At 35.2% G+C, this 14563-nt stretch overlaps 1 protein-coding gene across 1 annotated transcript in view; it reads left to right on the forward strand.

The window, feature by feature from the left end:
* The window catches only part of USP34 (ubiquitin specific peptidase 34), a 231927-nt gene that overhangs the window by 189075 nt on the left and 28289 nt on the right, over window positions 1-14563 (forward strand). Inside the window, exons 53-67 of the mRNA XM_060169925.1 lie at window positions 82-177; window positions 2516-2580; window positions 2673-2748; window positions 2840-2887; window positions 3290-3355; window positions 4104-4163; window positions 5127-5207; window positions 7097-7182; window positions 7803-7971; window positions 8076-8150; window positions 9290-9441; window positions 13106-13154; window positions 13242-13346; window positions 13434-13478; window positions 14219-14323. Of these exons, the coding sequence (XP_060025908.1) occupies window positions 82-177; window positions 2516-2580; window positions 2673-2748; window positions 2840-2887; window positions 3290-3355; window positions 4104-4163; window positions 5127-5207; window positions 7097-7182; window positions 7803-7971; window positions 8076-8150; window positions 9290-9441; window positions 13106-13154; window positions 13242-13346; window positions 13434-13478; window positions 14219-14323 (1278 nt within the window). The remainder of the gene's footprint in view (window positions 1-81; window positions 178-2515; window positions 2581-2672; window positions 2749-2839; window positions 2888-3289; window positions 3356-4103; window positions 4164-5126; window positions 5208-7096; window positions 7183-7802; window positions 7972-8075; window positions 8151-9289; window positions 9442-13105; window positions 13155-13241; window positions 13347-13433; window positions 13479-14218; window positions 14324-14563) is intronic.

A 14563-nucleotide genomic window follows, 5' to 3' on the forward strand; every position in this document is an offset into this window, starting at 1 on the left:
TGTTTTCTGACTTCCATGTTATCTACTTTTATAGTTATACTATGTCAAAATGAAAATATACTTTTTTTTCCCTCTTAAAAGACACACAGTGCTTATATGCTGTTTTACAAACGCATGGAACCAGAGGAAGAAAATGGCAAAGAATACAAATTTGATGTTTCATCTGAATTACTAGAGGTATGAGTTAATTTAACTTTAGCAACAATTTAAAAGCATGTTAAGTATTTATGCAAGTATTAGTTCTAGAATATAAAAGCAGGCTATATAAACAGCATCATTAGTATCTGTAATCCGAGGTAGACCTTAACCGTCTTCACAAATAGTCTCGGTAATACTGACATACAACAGGTGAATGTAAGCTGAAAGAGATTAAAGGGAGTGGAAAACAATTATTAGTAACACTGAAGAAAAATAAGAAAGGTAAAAATGGTTGATGGAATAAGCTCAAGCTCACAATTAACTTGTATGGTTGGTGATATTCTTGGATTGGGTGGTAGGACTGTGAATGTTCCTTTTCTTACGCTTCATATTATACACAAGCGTACAGTGTATTTTAAATGCATTTAAAATATGTATTATATATATTTTAATATGTGTCTCATTTGTAGTAATGAGCTCTCTTCGTTTCATAATGTAGTTACGTGATAATGTTAGGGGTTTATAAAAAGTGTGCACACTCAATGTATGTTGTGTCATTGTTGTAAACTGACTCGGCCAAAAGTAAAAAAAAAAAATCTCCAGAAAGGTATACCTGATACAAGTGTACTCTTCCATGTAGACAATTAAACTTTTACTCTCTGACTGATTGATATTTGCACTATTGTGGTCAAGTCTTAAAACTGAGTGGATTTTGTTCCCCAAACACTTTTTTTGTTTGTTTGTTTGTTTTTGCGGTACGTGGGCCTCTCACGGCCATGGCCTCTCCCATTGCAGAGCACAGGCTCCGGACGCGCAGGCTTAGCGGCCATGGCTCACGGGCCCAGCCGCTCCGCGGCCTGTGGGATCCTCCCGGACCGGGGCACGAACCCGTGTCCCCTGCATTGGCAGGCAGACTCCCAACCACTGCGCCACCAGGGAAGCCCCCCAAACACTTTTAATGGTATCTTGCCTACCTGTAATTTACTGATAAAGAGCCAAGAATATTATCTTCTTCCAAGCCCTCTAAATTAGGTTTACCAGCAGAATTAGATGCGTCACTAGATGCCAAGCTATTAAACTCACCTATTTATACAAAGATTTATTTCAACTGCTATCATAATAGCAAAATAAAATAGATTATAATCATCATTATGTGCAAGACTTTGTGTCCCCAGGGTATTCAGTTGTACATCATGTTGTAGATGAGGACCCAACAGTATTTAAAGATAGCCACCCACATGTGAAATAAAATGAAATTTTACATAAAACCTTAATGATGTACAGTTGGCATTTGAACAACACAGGCTTGAACTGTGAGGGTCCACTTACACATGGTTTTGGGTTTTTTTTCCCAATAAATACAGGATCTGTAAGTAAACATGAATTTCTTTTTCACATTGTTTTCTTTTTTAAAAAATTTTTTATTTATCTTTGGCCGCGTTGGGTCTTCGTTGCTGCACGCGGGCTTTCTCTAGTTGCAGCGAGTGCGGGCTACTTTTTATTGCGGTGTGCAGGCTTCTCATTGTGGTGGCTCCTCATCGCGGAATACGGGCTCTAGGCACGTGCGCTTCAGTAGTTGTGGCTCACAGGCTCTAGAGCACAGGCTCAGTAGTTATGGTGCACGGGCTTAGTTGCTCTCTGGCATGTGGGATCTTCCCAGACCAGGGCATGAACCTGTGTCCCCTGCATTGGTAGGCAGATTCTTAACCACTGTGCCACCAGGGAAGTCCCTTATTTTGCCAGTTTTTTTTTTTTTTTTTTTTTTTTTTGCGGTACGTGGGCCTCTCACTGTTGTGGCCTCTCCCGTTGCGGAGCACAGGCTCTGGACATGTAGGCTCAGTGGCCATGGCTCACGGGCCCAGCCGCTCTGCGGCATGTGGGATCATCCTGGACCGAGGCACGAACCCGTGTCCCCTGCATCGGCAGGCGGACTCTCAACCACTGCGCCACCAGGGAAGCCCTATTTTGCCAGTTTTTAAACATAAACCTGTCTTTCATAACCTGTTGTTACCAGAATATCAGCCTACCATAGTTTTCATGTATGTTATCAATGTTAACATAATTTTATTCATTACATATTTGCTCTTCAGACAGATGGGATTTCAGAGTTCTTACTTTCAAAATTTTAATAAATAAATTGAAAAAAAAAAGAAACAACGTGATTGCTTGAGGTAACCAGATAAGTAATGATAAATTGGATTAGGTTTAGTAACTACTTCCATATTCCATTTACCTGGAAAAAAGTCAACATCAATTTAAGTGCATGTATACTTTTTGTTTCTTCTAGAGCAAGTCTTATTTTGTCTAATAAAAATACTGGTAAAATGTTATGAAGCAAATGCTTTCTGATGTCTAACGTTAACATTTTTTTCTTCAGTGGATTTGGCATGATAACATGCAGTTTCTTCAAGACAAAAACATTTTTGAACATACATATTTTGGGTAAGCTTGACAGATTTAGTAAGATTTTTTTGCTAACACTTTTAAAAAATCTTATTTTGTAAGAATTTTAACCTATTGTTTTCAAATTCTAGGTTTATGTGGCAGTTGTGTAGTTGTATTCCCAGTACATTACCAGATCCTAAAGCTGTGTCCTTAATGACAGCAAAGGTAATATATGTATAGACTTAGGTAATTTCTTCAAAATTGGTGACTTTAAAATAATTAAATCCTTTTTGCTTAATTTTATCTTTTCTTGCAGTTAAGCACTTCCTTTGTCCTAGAGACATTTATTCATTCAAAAGAAAAGGTATGTGTTCTATTTCATAAACTTTTGTGCCATTCATGTCATTTATCATATCTTGTTTTTTTTTTTTTTTTTTTTTGGCTGCATTGGGTCTTCGTTACTACGTGGGCTTTCTGTAGTCGCAGTGAGCAGGGGCTACTCTTCATTGCGGTGCGCAGCCTTCTCATTGTGGTGGCTTCTCTTGTTGTGGAGCATGGGCTTCAGTAGTTGTGGCTCGTGGGCTCTAGAGCGCAGGCTCAGTAGTTGGAGCACATGGGCTTAGTTGCTCCGCGGCATGTGGGATCTTCCCGGACCAGGGCCTGAACCCGTGTCCCCTGCATTGACAGGTGGATTCTTAACCACTGCACCACCAGGGAAGCCCCAGATATCACCTAATACCTTCAGTAACTTCTTTTTCTTTTTTAGCCCACAATGCTTCAGTGGATTGAACTGTTGACCAAACAATTTAATAATAGCCAAGCAGCTTGTGAGGTGAGGTGAATGATTCAACAAACAATGCATAGCTTAAGATTCACTTTCTTGTTTTCTTTTATTCTTAACTTAGATGATATAACAAAATTGTTTTATCTATTATAAATCATAGGGAGCCAGTGTAAGTTGTTCCTAAAATTACTTGATTGCCAAGAGAAATTTATAATTAATGTATCAAATTCATTACATTGATTAAATAATTGATTTTTAAGTTACTTAAAAATCCTTGGGTTCCCCCCCACCATGTATTGGAAGGAAAAAGTATAGAAAATTCAGAACTGTACCAGATATTTCTTAACTACTTTTGTATGCTACTAGAAAATACTGAAAAATGCATATCTCCCTTCCCCCTCTGAGAAAAATTGCATATATCCCAGTAGATCAGTTTATGTCCTATTTTATCTTTTCCCATATTACATTATAAGAGAAACATACATCCCTAAGGATAGTATGCACACAGGTAATAAACACTTAGCCATATTGCCATCTTACTATCGTTTATCATTTGTGATGATCTCCCGGAGTGGTGTGTACCTTTCTAGGAATGCAGGTCTTATAAATTCCCAGAAGTGGGAGACAGCAGCATAGTGTACAATAGATGAAGTTAGTTGAAGATTTTTTCATATGTAGAAGGTTTTTAGAAAGATTATTTTTAAAAATTTTTTTCAGTCGGTTTGTTTGAATTAGTATTGAAACAAGGTCCACATTTTGCTTTTGTCTTGTAAATCTCTTTTCATCTATAATACAGTTGACCCGTGGACAGCACGGGTTTGAACTGTGTGGATCCACTCATACACAGATTTTTTCAGTAAGTACGTACAGTACCGTACAATCTGTGGTTGGTTAAATCCGAGGATGCGGAGGAACCTAAGATACAGAAGGTCAACTATGGGACTTGAGTATCTGCAGATTTCCGTGTATGCTGGGGCTCCATACCAAGGAGCAACTGTAGTTACCTTCTTTTTTTTTTTTCCCTCTGTACCACATTCTCATTTGTTCTGCAGGATTTTCCACATGCTGGCTTTGATCTAGTGCATCCTTTGGGTGTTATTTAACATATTCCTCTATTCCCTTCCCCCTTCATGATTTTTCAGAAACTATTCAGTAAAAACAAACAAACAAAAAAAACTGTTCAGTAGATGCAGAAGCTTAATCAAGTCATAAATTTTTTTTGTTTTTGTTGTTTTTTTAAATAAAGTTGCGACTTCAGTTTTTTCACTAAGGATTTGCCTCTGGAACTCTATCAAGGAGTTAAAATTCTCTACAGTTGTCAGTAATTATGTGTGTGCATAAATAGGCAGTACAGTTCAATAGAGGAGTTAAATATGTGATTAAGAGATGTCTTGAAATTAATGGGAAATTGTCTTAGCGTAAAGAAGAGTGTTTTTTGTTATCAACAGAACATAAATTGGTTTTAAACAGAAAGTTTATCATACTCAGATCGTATATTATTAATAGGAACAAAAAATTCTGCAGTGTGACATTTATGAAGTCTAAGAGGAAAATAGTATTTGACTTTATTAAGAACTGCAGGTTGTCATCATGTAGGTTCTACACTATAATGTAAATGGCATCCATGGAATTCTGTATTGAGATGACCTTGATTATGACTTTAGACATTTTAGATTTTACACTTTCTACCAATTGAAGAATCTTTTTTGGTAAGAATTTAAAAGAATTCAGATGTCAACTAGAATTAAAATCTTTGTGTGATTTTTATCCCAATTGACACGTATTGATTGAATGTTAAAATCACACTATTTACTTACAGTGGTTTTTGGACCGCATGGCTGATGATGATTGGTGGCCAATGCAGATACTAATTAAGTGCCCTAATCAAATTGTGAGACAGGTAAGAAAAAATTTATTTGGAAAAGAAGTGGCTTTCAAGTTAATTGTTCTGAATTTGCCTGTGAATATATTTTAACCCAGCATTGGAAGTAATTTGAAAAGATCGAACTCTTATCACAAAAGTCATTTTGCTCTTATTTTCACCACCTTCTTTTGGCAAATCAGCTATCATTTCCAGTCAAGTGATTAAAATCATTCACATTTCCTGGTTATAGGAAGATAGCTGTAACTGCCTATTTTCTCAGATCCTACTTTGATGTATGAGTTGTACTGATCCTTTTTCAGATCCTTAGGTATTCTAACCATGGTAGGGTACTGTAATGGCCTTGAAAGTTAAATGAATAGTGTATAACTTATTTCTGTGACAGATTCTCAACTGTCACATGAATCAATTTGTTTTTCATAAATCATTGGAAAAATTAACAAGGAAGAAAAATACATGTGCATTTATGACACAAAACCAAAAATTTAATCTGAAATATGCTACTTTCAGTTATAATTGAGATACAATTCTTATATCATAAAATTTAGCAAAACTTTTCAAAATGTAAAATTAAGTGGGTTTTAGTATATTCCCAAATATGTGACCATCATCTACCTAATTTTATAACACCCCCAAAAGAAATCCCATACTTATGAGCAATCGCTTCCATTTTATCCTGTCCATTCTCTTCAGCCCCTGGCCACCATTAATATACTTTCTGCCTCTGTGGGTTTGCCTATTCTCACCATTTCATTTGAATAGAATCACACAGTATGTGGTCTTTTGTGACTGGCTTTTTTGATTTAACAATGTTTTCAAGGTTTACCCATGTTGTGACTTGTATCTGTACTTTATTTCTTCTTACTGCCAAGTAATATTCTATATACCAAATTTTGTTTATCTATTCAGCAGTTGATGAACATTAGTGATGTTTCCACTTCTTTGCTGTTTTGAATAACACTGCTATGAACATATGTGTACAGATATTTGTGTGGACATGTGTTTTCAGTTCTTTTGGATATATACAGAGGAGTGAACTGCTGGGTTGTAACTAACATTCTTAGGGACTACCAAACTTTTTTTCATGATGTCTGCACCAGTTTACATTCCCACCAGCAATCTGTGAAGGTTCCAGTTTTTGCTACATCTTCTTCAACATTTGTTTATTGTTTTCTTAATTTTAGCCATTCTAATGGGTGTGAAGTAGTATCTCATTGTAGTTTTGGTTTGCATTTGCTTAATAATTAATGATATTAAACATCTTTTCGTGTGCTTATTGGCCATTTGTATATCTTAATCCATATTTTTTGGATAAACTTAAATTGCATTTCCTTCTCCTAGTCATTGAAATTCTAATAAGCAGCTGTCCTGCCCCACTCCACTCTTCTGAAAGAGATGGATGCCAAGTTTTCTTTCCTCTGTATCTCCTCTAGTAAAGGAGGTTTCATGAAGCTTTGTATTTGGTAATCTCTATTACTGAAACCTATAGTTTGTTTTTGCTTTTTCCCTTATAAAATTGTTTTTCAAGCTAACTCTACCTTTTATCTTCAGTCTGTAGTTGAGACTCCAGGAAAGCTTTAGAATGTCAAAAGATAATCTGTGGGCAAAATATAAATGGGTAGCAGAATTATTTTTTTTTTGGTACGCGGGCCTCTCCCGTTGCGGAGCACAGGCTCTGGACGCGCAGGCTCAGCGGCCATGGCTCACGAGCCCAGCCGCTCTGCGGCATGTGGGATCTTCCCGGACCGGGGCACGAACCCGTGTCCCCTGCATCGCCAGGCGGACTCTCAACCACTGCGCCACCCGGGAAGCCCAGGGTAGCAGAATTTTTAATCGTGTTCATTTTTCATTGTCTTTGTTACCTGATGTGAGTTGACTCTTAGGTTGTCCTATCTTTTCATCTATAGATGTTTCAGCGTTTGTGTATCCATGTGATTCAGAGACTTAGACCTGTGCATGCTCATCTCTATCTACAGCCAGGAATGGAAGATGGGTAAGAAGTATACCTTTTGAACTGAACTTTTTTATTTATTTATTTATTCATTTATTTATTCATTTATTTAACATATTTATTTATTTAACATATTTATTTATTTATTTGGCTGTGCCGGGTCTTAGTTTCATTGTAGCATGCGAACTCTTAATTGCAGCATGCATGTGAGATCTAGTTCCCTGACCAGGGATCGAACCCGGGCCCCCTGCACTGGGAACACGGAGTCTTAGCCACCAGACCACCAGGGAAGTCCCTGAACATTTTATTTTTAAGTTTTTTGATGATCTGCCTACAAAGTATTTTTAAAGATCCACACTGAAATATTTAGGTTCTCCTATTTAAAAATAATCTGTAATAATATAAATCAAGAAGGAATATTTTGTTTTATTTTTATTTAATTGCATTTTCAAAATCCTCTACAAGTAACTTTGACTTAGTCTTTTTGTTTTGATTTCAGCGAGACATGATAACTGGAATCCAACTTTTTGTATTATTGTAATTGGTATTCATTATTGCAAAGATGAAAGAGATAAATTCAGGTTTTTAAAATATTTCTCCTCCCAAAATATCTATCCCCAGACTTCATACTTTTTCTAAGATGTATAAAATTGTGTTTTCAGGTCTGATGATATGGATGCTTCAGTAGAAGATATAGGTGGTCGTTCATGTGTCACTCGATTTGTGAGAACTCTGTTATTAATCATGGAACATGGTGTAAAGCCTCACAGTAAACATCTTACAGAATATTTTGCCTTCCTTTACGAATTTGCCAAAATGGGTGAAGAAGAGGTGAGGCTATATCTTGTTTATTTCTTGTATTATGTACTTATTTTCAGTATTTAAAACTTAATTGTTTTTATTTTATATTTTTAAATCAATATTTTTATTTTTAGAGCCAGTTTTTGCTTTCACTGCAAGCCATATCTACAATGGTACATTTTTACATGGGAACTAAAGGGCCTGAAAATGTAAGTACAATTCTGTCTCATATCAGGGATTTAGAGGCCATGTTTTCAAGTTTGCATCATAGAAAGATACTGGATTCCTTTGAAGTCCCTTCCAGCCCTGATATTAAATGATTTTAAGGGTCTAAGTTTGGTTGATATTTTTAATGGATATAGCAAGAGAAGAAACAGTCAAGTGATAAATTTCACTGGTATGGCCCTGGATCAAAGCAAATAAATTTAGGCAAAATGGCCATCACCTGCTTTAGGGTCTTACAGTAGCATTTTGTGTTTTGGTGAACATTTTTGCTGGCCATATTTTTAAAGCCCTTTGCTATATTAAGTCTGTCTTCCAAAAATTCAATTCATAATATTAAAACTATTACATCAATTTTGTGTTGTCTGTAATGACCACATTGGATTGAATGCTCTATTTGCTCTATCTTATTTAATCCTTGTTGTAACCCTAAGAGGTAAGTACTGTTGTTATCTCCATTTTACAGATGGGGAACTTGAGGCATAAAGAAGTTAACTTGTTTTAGATCACAGTGAGTTAGGCTTTGATCCTTGGTTAGACTCCTGAATGAAACTGTCAGCCACTGTGCTGTAATGGTTCTCCAAATACGTACTGTTATTATCTAATTTCAACCTAGATGGCTACTTATTTAGACTGCTTTTCTTTTGCTTTGTTAGATCATAAAATCTTTTCAGTGTTGCATTTCAAACCCCAAATGAGTATCTCTTTGAAATACCTACTGTTTGGATTATCTGAAAACTGCAAATATGGATTCCTTAATTTGTGTAACTGGTATTTTTATTAAATATGAAATACCATTTTATCATACTCATATAAATTTTGTTCCTGATCTATCTTCCAAAGAGCTTGCCTATAAGAAAAAAAATTTATTATTAAAGAATTTATATCTTTAGGTAAGGTAAATACAGTATTGGGAATTATTGTTCTTTACAGTTCTGCCTATTAAATCTAGAATTGTCCTGAATGTGGTTTAGACTTTTAAATAAGGTTAGGCCTTTGAGTGGTTATTTTTCATGATACATGCTCCTGCCACTGTCTACCCTGCATTGTTTTGTGAGACAATCAAGCTCTTTTCTCTCATATGTTAGAAAATAATATATTAAAAATGAATTGTGTTATGTTCTAGCCTCAAGTTGAAGTGTTGTCAGAGGAAGAAGGGGAAGAAGAGGAGGAGGAAGAAGATATACTCTCTCTGGCAGAAGAAAAATACAGGCCAGCTGCTCTTGAAAAAATGATAGCTTTAGTTGCTCTTTTGGTTGAACAGTCTCGCTCTGAAAGGTGAAATGTTTCAACATTCAAAATGCTTAAAGCATGTTTGATTTTATTCTTTTTACATAATTGTTTTACCATTATTAACTCAGTAGTTTTTGTTACTTAATTCCTTTTAAATAATAACAACACTTTCCATCAACTCTTGTAGCATAAGTATTTCGATCCTTTGTACCAAACTCTTACTTTGCCTGAGTCATGTTAGAAATATACATTGAAGAAATTTACAGTAAAATATCTAGCAAAATTATATGTGCATTCATCCTTTGACCTAGCAACCCCACTTCTGGGATTCTGTTCCCAAAACACCAAAAGATGTATGTGCAGTGCTGTTTATTGAAGCAGTGTTTATAAACAGCAAAAGACTGAAAGTGTCCACAAAGATGGTACAAGTTGAAGAAACAGCATCCACTTGATAGAGGACTCTATAGCAGAAAAAAAAACAGGCAGTATGGACTGTATGTGTACCACCATGGAGAGTTCTTTAAGATACATAACACTGAGGTGAAAAAAAAACAAGGTGGACAAAAGTATATATAGTATGCTACTTTTTTTTTTCTTTTGGCCACGCAGCATGGCTTACGGGATCACTGAGTCCTAACCACTGGACCACCAGGGAATTCCCTATAGTATGCTACTTTTTAAGAAGGGGAGGCTGTGAGACACAAAGTGAGTGAGAGAGAGAGAGAGAAGAGTGTGTGTGTGTGTGTGTGTGTGTGTGCGCGCGCGCACGCACGTGTGCAACCAAGCCACATTATTCATGGATCTCCACTTTGTGAATTCTCCTACTTAAATTTATTTGTAATCCCCAAATCAGTACTTGTGAAGCGTTTACAGTGATTTGTGGATTTCAGAATGTACAGAGTGGCAAAAAATTGGAGTTGACCTGACACACACTTCTCCAGCTGAGGTCAAACATGGTGACACTCTGCCTTCTTGTTTCGGTGCTCAAATTGTAAACAAATTTTTGTTTGCAATATGTGCCACATTTCTCACATTTATGCTTTTTGTTGGTGATTTGGCTGTTTAAAAATGGTCCCAAGCATAGTGCCAAGTGCTGTCTAGTGTGTTCCTAAGCTCAAGAAGGCCATAATATGCCTTAAGGAGAAAGTACACATTAGATAAGCTTCATTCAGGTTTGAGTTACAGTGCTGTTTGCTCTGTATTCAGTGGTAATGAGTCAACATTAAATCAGGTGTCTTTAAACAGAAACACACATTATACAAGGTAACATATTGATCTATTGATGAAAATGTTATGACCAGAGGTTCACAGGAACCTAAGTGTATGTTTTCCCTATGAGCAGTGATTCAGTGTTCACTAATTCAGTGTTCGCAGCTCTTTACAGAACGTAAGTACTACAAGTAACAAGAACTGACTATTTTTCTAATTGAAGACTAAATTTTTAAAAATAAATTTTAAATTTCCAGTGGTTGGGGGAGGGGAAAACAGGCTGGAGGGGACAGGAATGAAGGTTTGACTTCTTTGAATATAGTACACTGTTTTGTTTTTTAGATTTATCTTTGGAATCATGTAAATGTTTTCTATAATTATAAATAAATTAATAAAATGCAATCCCTAAAAATCAAAAGCAGACTGAAATAAATGAGCTTAACTGTATATTGAGTTGGTGACATAGCCACTGGAGAGGAATTAAAGTGACTTTAGAACACATTGATTTAACTGTAATTTTTAGTGGGATGTACCTGAAGGACAAAAAGAATTGTAAAATTATCCTCAAGTGTTTTACTAATTATATTGTGAGTAGTAGTATAATTAGAATTATTATTCTGAAACTGTATTATAGAATAAAACAAATAGATAATTGTTAATGTCATTAGAAACCAAGATTTTCAGAAAAAGAAAAGAGAAATACAAATATAAAATTGTAGGATGTTTACATAACTTCTTCAAAACTAAATTTGAATTTGGGAATATCAGTAGAGTTCATGGTATATTTTGTCTTAAGCAAACAAAAAATGTATTATGTATCTCCATTTTCTGAAAAGGCCTAGAAATCCTGTCCAACCCAAAAACCAGTGAGTGACCCTGGCATCTAGATAATATTTCCCACTGAAAAAAATCAAGGTTCCTTGAGAAAATGGCCAATTCCAGGTCTTGGGCAAGAAATGAATGGGAAGCCTCGAACATTTTGTCATTTTGGAAAGCAAGGAGGCTATCAGAGACTACTGAGGTCATGTTAAAAGGTCTCAAGAGTCAACTTAAGGAGGTTTCTACTGGTTACAGATTGGACAACTTGAGCATCAATAATAGTAATAACAACTGCAAGTGGACTAAAACACATCATGGATGTTTACATCCATGAGTTTATAATGATACCTAAAAACAAAATTTTAAAAATTATTGACAACTTTTGGAGTATATTAAGAAACCAAGTAACAATTTTGGAAACTTATTAATAAAGGAACAATATCAAGTATTTATCTTACCTGCAAGAATTATACTTCATGGCAACCAAATGGTAAATGAGAGGGATGTTCATCGTCATAGAGGTATTTGAGCTAATAAATGAGCAAGTAATGCTGGAATTAGGATATCAATATTTTGCATCCCAAATGCAATAATGGATCTAGGAAATGATCATCATGGGCTGAAAACATTACAAAAAGAGGGACAGCTTTTCATTGTGTGCCTCCTGATGAAAGTTCACACTACCGTTTATTAAGGTATTCTTGATTAAAAAGTCAAACCTAGATCTGATCAAGTCTCTAGATCTAATAACTACCAGTTTATAGGAAATACGGGGACAGAGGAATATGTTAAAACAACACACCAAGGATATAATCAGCAAAATGGAAATGTGGGAAATTCTACAGGTCAAACCACCTGCTTTCTTCAACAGATTAATTGCAAGATAAAAACAAAATCGGAGGGGAAACCAGTTGTCTAAAAGAGATTTAAAAGACATTTCAACCAGTGTCAACAGAGGACTTCATTTGGATCCTGATTCAAACAAATTATAAAAATATTTTTTAGAAACTTGAGGAAATTGTACATTGACTGGATCTTGTATGATAATAAGAAATTGTTAATTTATTTTAGGTGTGAATATTGGTAGTGTTGTTTATGTTTTTGAAATTTATGTTTGGGATATGTATTGAAATTTATGGACTAAGTGATAACGTATCTGGAATTGCTTCAAAATAGTTCATATTTGAACAAGTAGGAGGTACAGATGAATCAAGACCGACCGTAAGGTGGTAATTTGCAACTGAGTGATGGGATGCTTACAGTATTCTATTTTTGTATGTGTTTGAAATTTTCTATAATAAGTTAAATATGCAGTAATTTTAAACTTGAAAGTGAAATTCTCTATTTCTTAGAAGTTCGTTTTGTTTTGAAGGTTCTCATGTCAAAAAAAAGCTCTCTAAATTAGACCCATCCTCATGTTACAGTACACCAACATTTTGAGTTAATTAAATGGAAACAAAGTAGATTTGGACTTGCATGTACCAATCTTGGAATTTTGAAAAATTGTCTAAAAGATGTCTAGTGAGCAAGTCTAGCTAGCAGAAAGTTCAAAAATCATTTTATGATGGTGGCTTGGTACACTTGTAATTGAATCAACAATTTTGTTATGTGTCATGATGCAAATGGCTATAAAGTAGTATAGAGGAAAGAAAAACTTATTTCCACTAATGTTTTCTTTCAGGCATTTGACATTATCACAGACTGACATGGCGGCATTAACAGGAGGAAAGGTAATACCGTCTCAATATTAGACCACTTGATAATCACAAAAATGACAACAAAATAGTTCTTAAATGAACAACTTTTGCTTTTAACAGGGATTTCCCTTCTTGTTTCAACATATTCGTGATGGCATCAATATAAGACAAACTTGTAATCTGATTTTCAGCCTTTGTCGATACAATAATCGACTTGCAGAACATGTAAGTGCTGAGAAACAGTCTTAAAGATTTTTGGTAATTTGTGGAAGAATATTCTGAAATTATCCCTTTTGTTTTGTTTTGTTTTAGATTGTATCTATGCTTTTCACATCAATAGCAAAATTGACTCCTGAGGTATGTAGACATCTGTTCATTCATGTTTTTCAAGCTGCTATCAGCACTGACAATGCTTTCAAATGAACCTTTCTAATTGTTTTTGGGAAAAAATTTATCAAGGCTTCCCTCATAATACAACCACCTATTTTTAACTATGTAACTTGAATAAACTGAATTACCTCTTCACATCTTGTCACAAATGTCATTTTCCCAATTAAATTTACATATAAGTTGAATATATCAGAGTTCCACCTAGATACTGAGCTTTAAAGTTGTTTGGTTTGAAGCATATATCATATTGTACCTTAGAAGAAAGTAGACTAACCAGAATTCTGCCTAGGTGGATAAGTATGTATTTTCATAAAATGAAAATATTATAGCTACTTTGATAATACATGTCAAATATTAATATAAATTATACCTCAGAGAGCAGAGGTTGCTACAGGAAACTTTTAATCTAAATTTTTCTATAAACATGGTTGTCTCATTAACAAGAGTTTTGATACATTTTTTCCCAAATTGACATCCAGAAAAATAGATGTTTTCTGTTAAATGTGGCTCCCACACAATTGACACTGTATCCTGCGCTCACCCTTCTGCTTTATGAGAGTTCAGGTTCATATGTATGAGTACTGAGCTCTCTAACCTAATACAGCAGATTTAAATGTGATCTGTAGAAGAGTTATACTTCTTTGTTTTCAGCTGGAAATGATGGGTTCAAACAGATCTAAATACACAGTCATGTACATGTCTTATAGGCAGCCAACCCTTTCTTTAAATTGTTGACTATGCTAATGGAGTTTGCTGGTGGACCTCCAGGAATGCCTCCCTTTGCATCTTACATTCTGCAAAGGATATGGGAGGTAAGTCTTGCAGCAGATGTTTTAGTGTTTATTTTTCCGAGGGCTTTATTTTTCTAACAGTCACTCACATTTTAAGTACTAGTTTCTTCTTGCTTGGGTAACTCAAAATGGTTTTAGTAAGTCACAGGTGAAGGGAAGAAGAGATGCTTTAGTCAGAAGATCTAGGGGGAAAAAGAGTTCTTCCCTAGTGTCTCAGATGTTTAAAGATTTTCTCGTAGAGTCATAAGCAGTCTTCAGCCC

The sequence above is a fragment of the Lagenorhynchus albirostris genome, chromosome 13 (assembly GCF_949774975.1).
Source record: "Lagenorhynchus albirostris chromosome 13, mLagAlb1.1, whole genome shotgun sequence".
In the NCBI taxonomy this organism is placed as follows: domain Eukaryota; kingdom Metazoa; phylum Chordata; class Mammalia; order Artiodactyla; family Delphinidae; genus Lagenorhynchus; species Lagenorhynchus albirostris.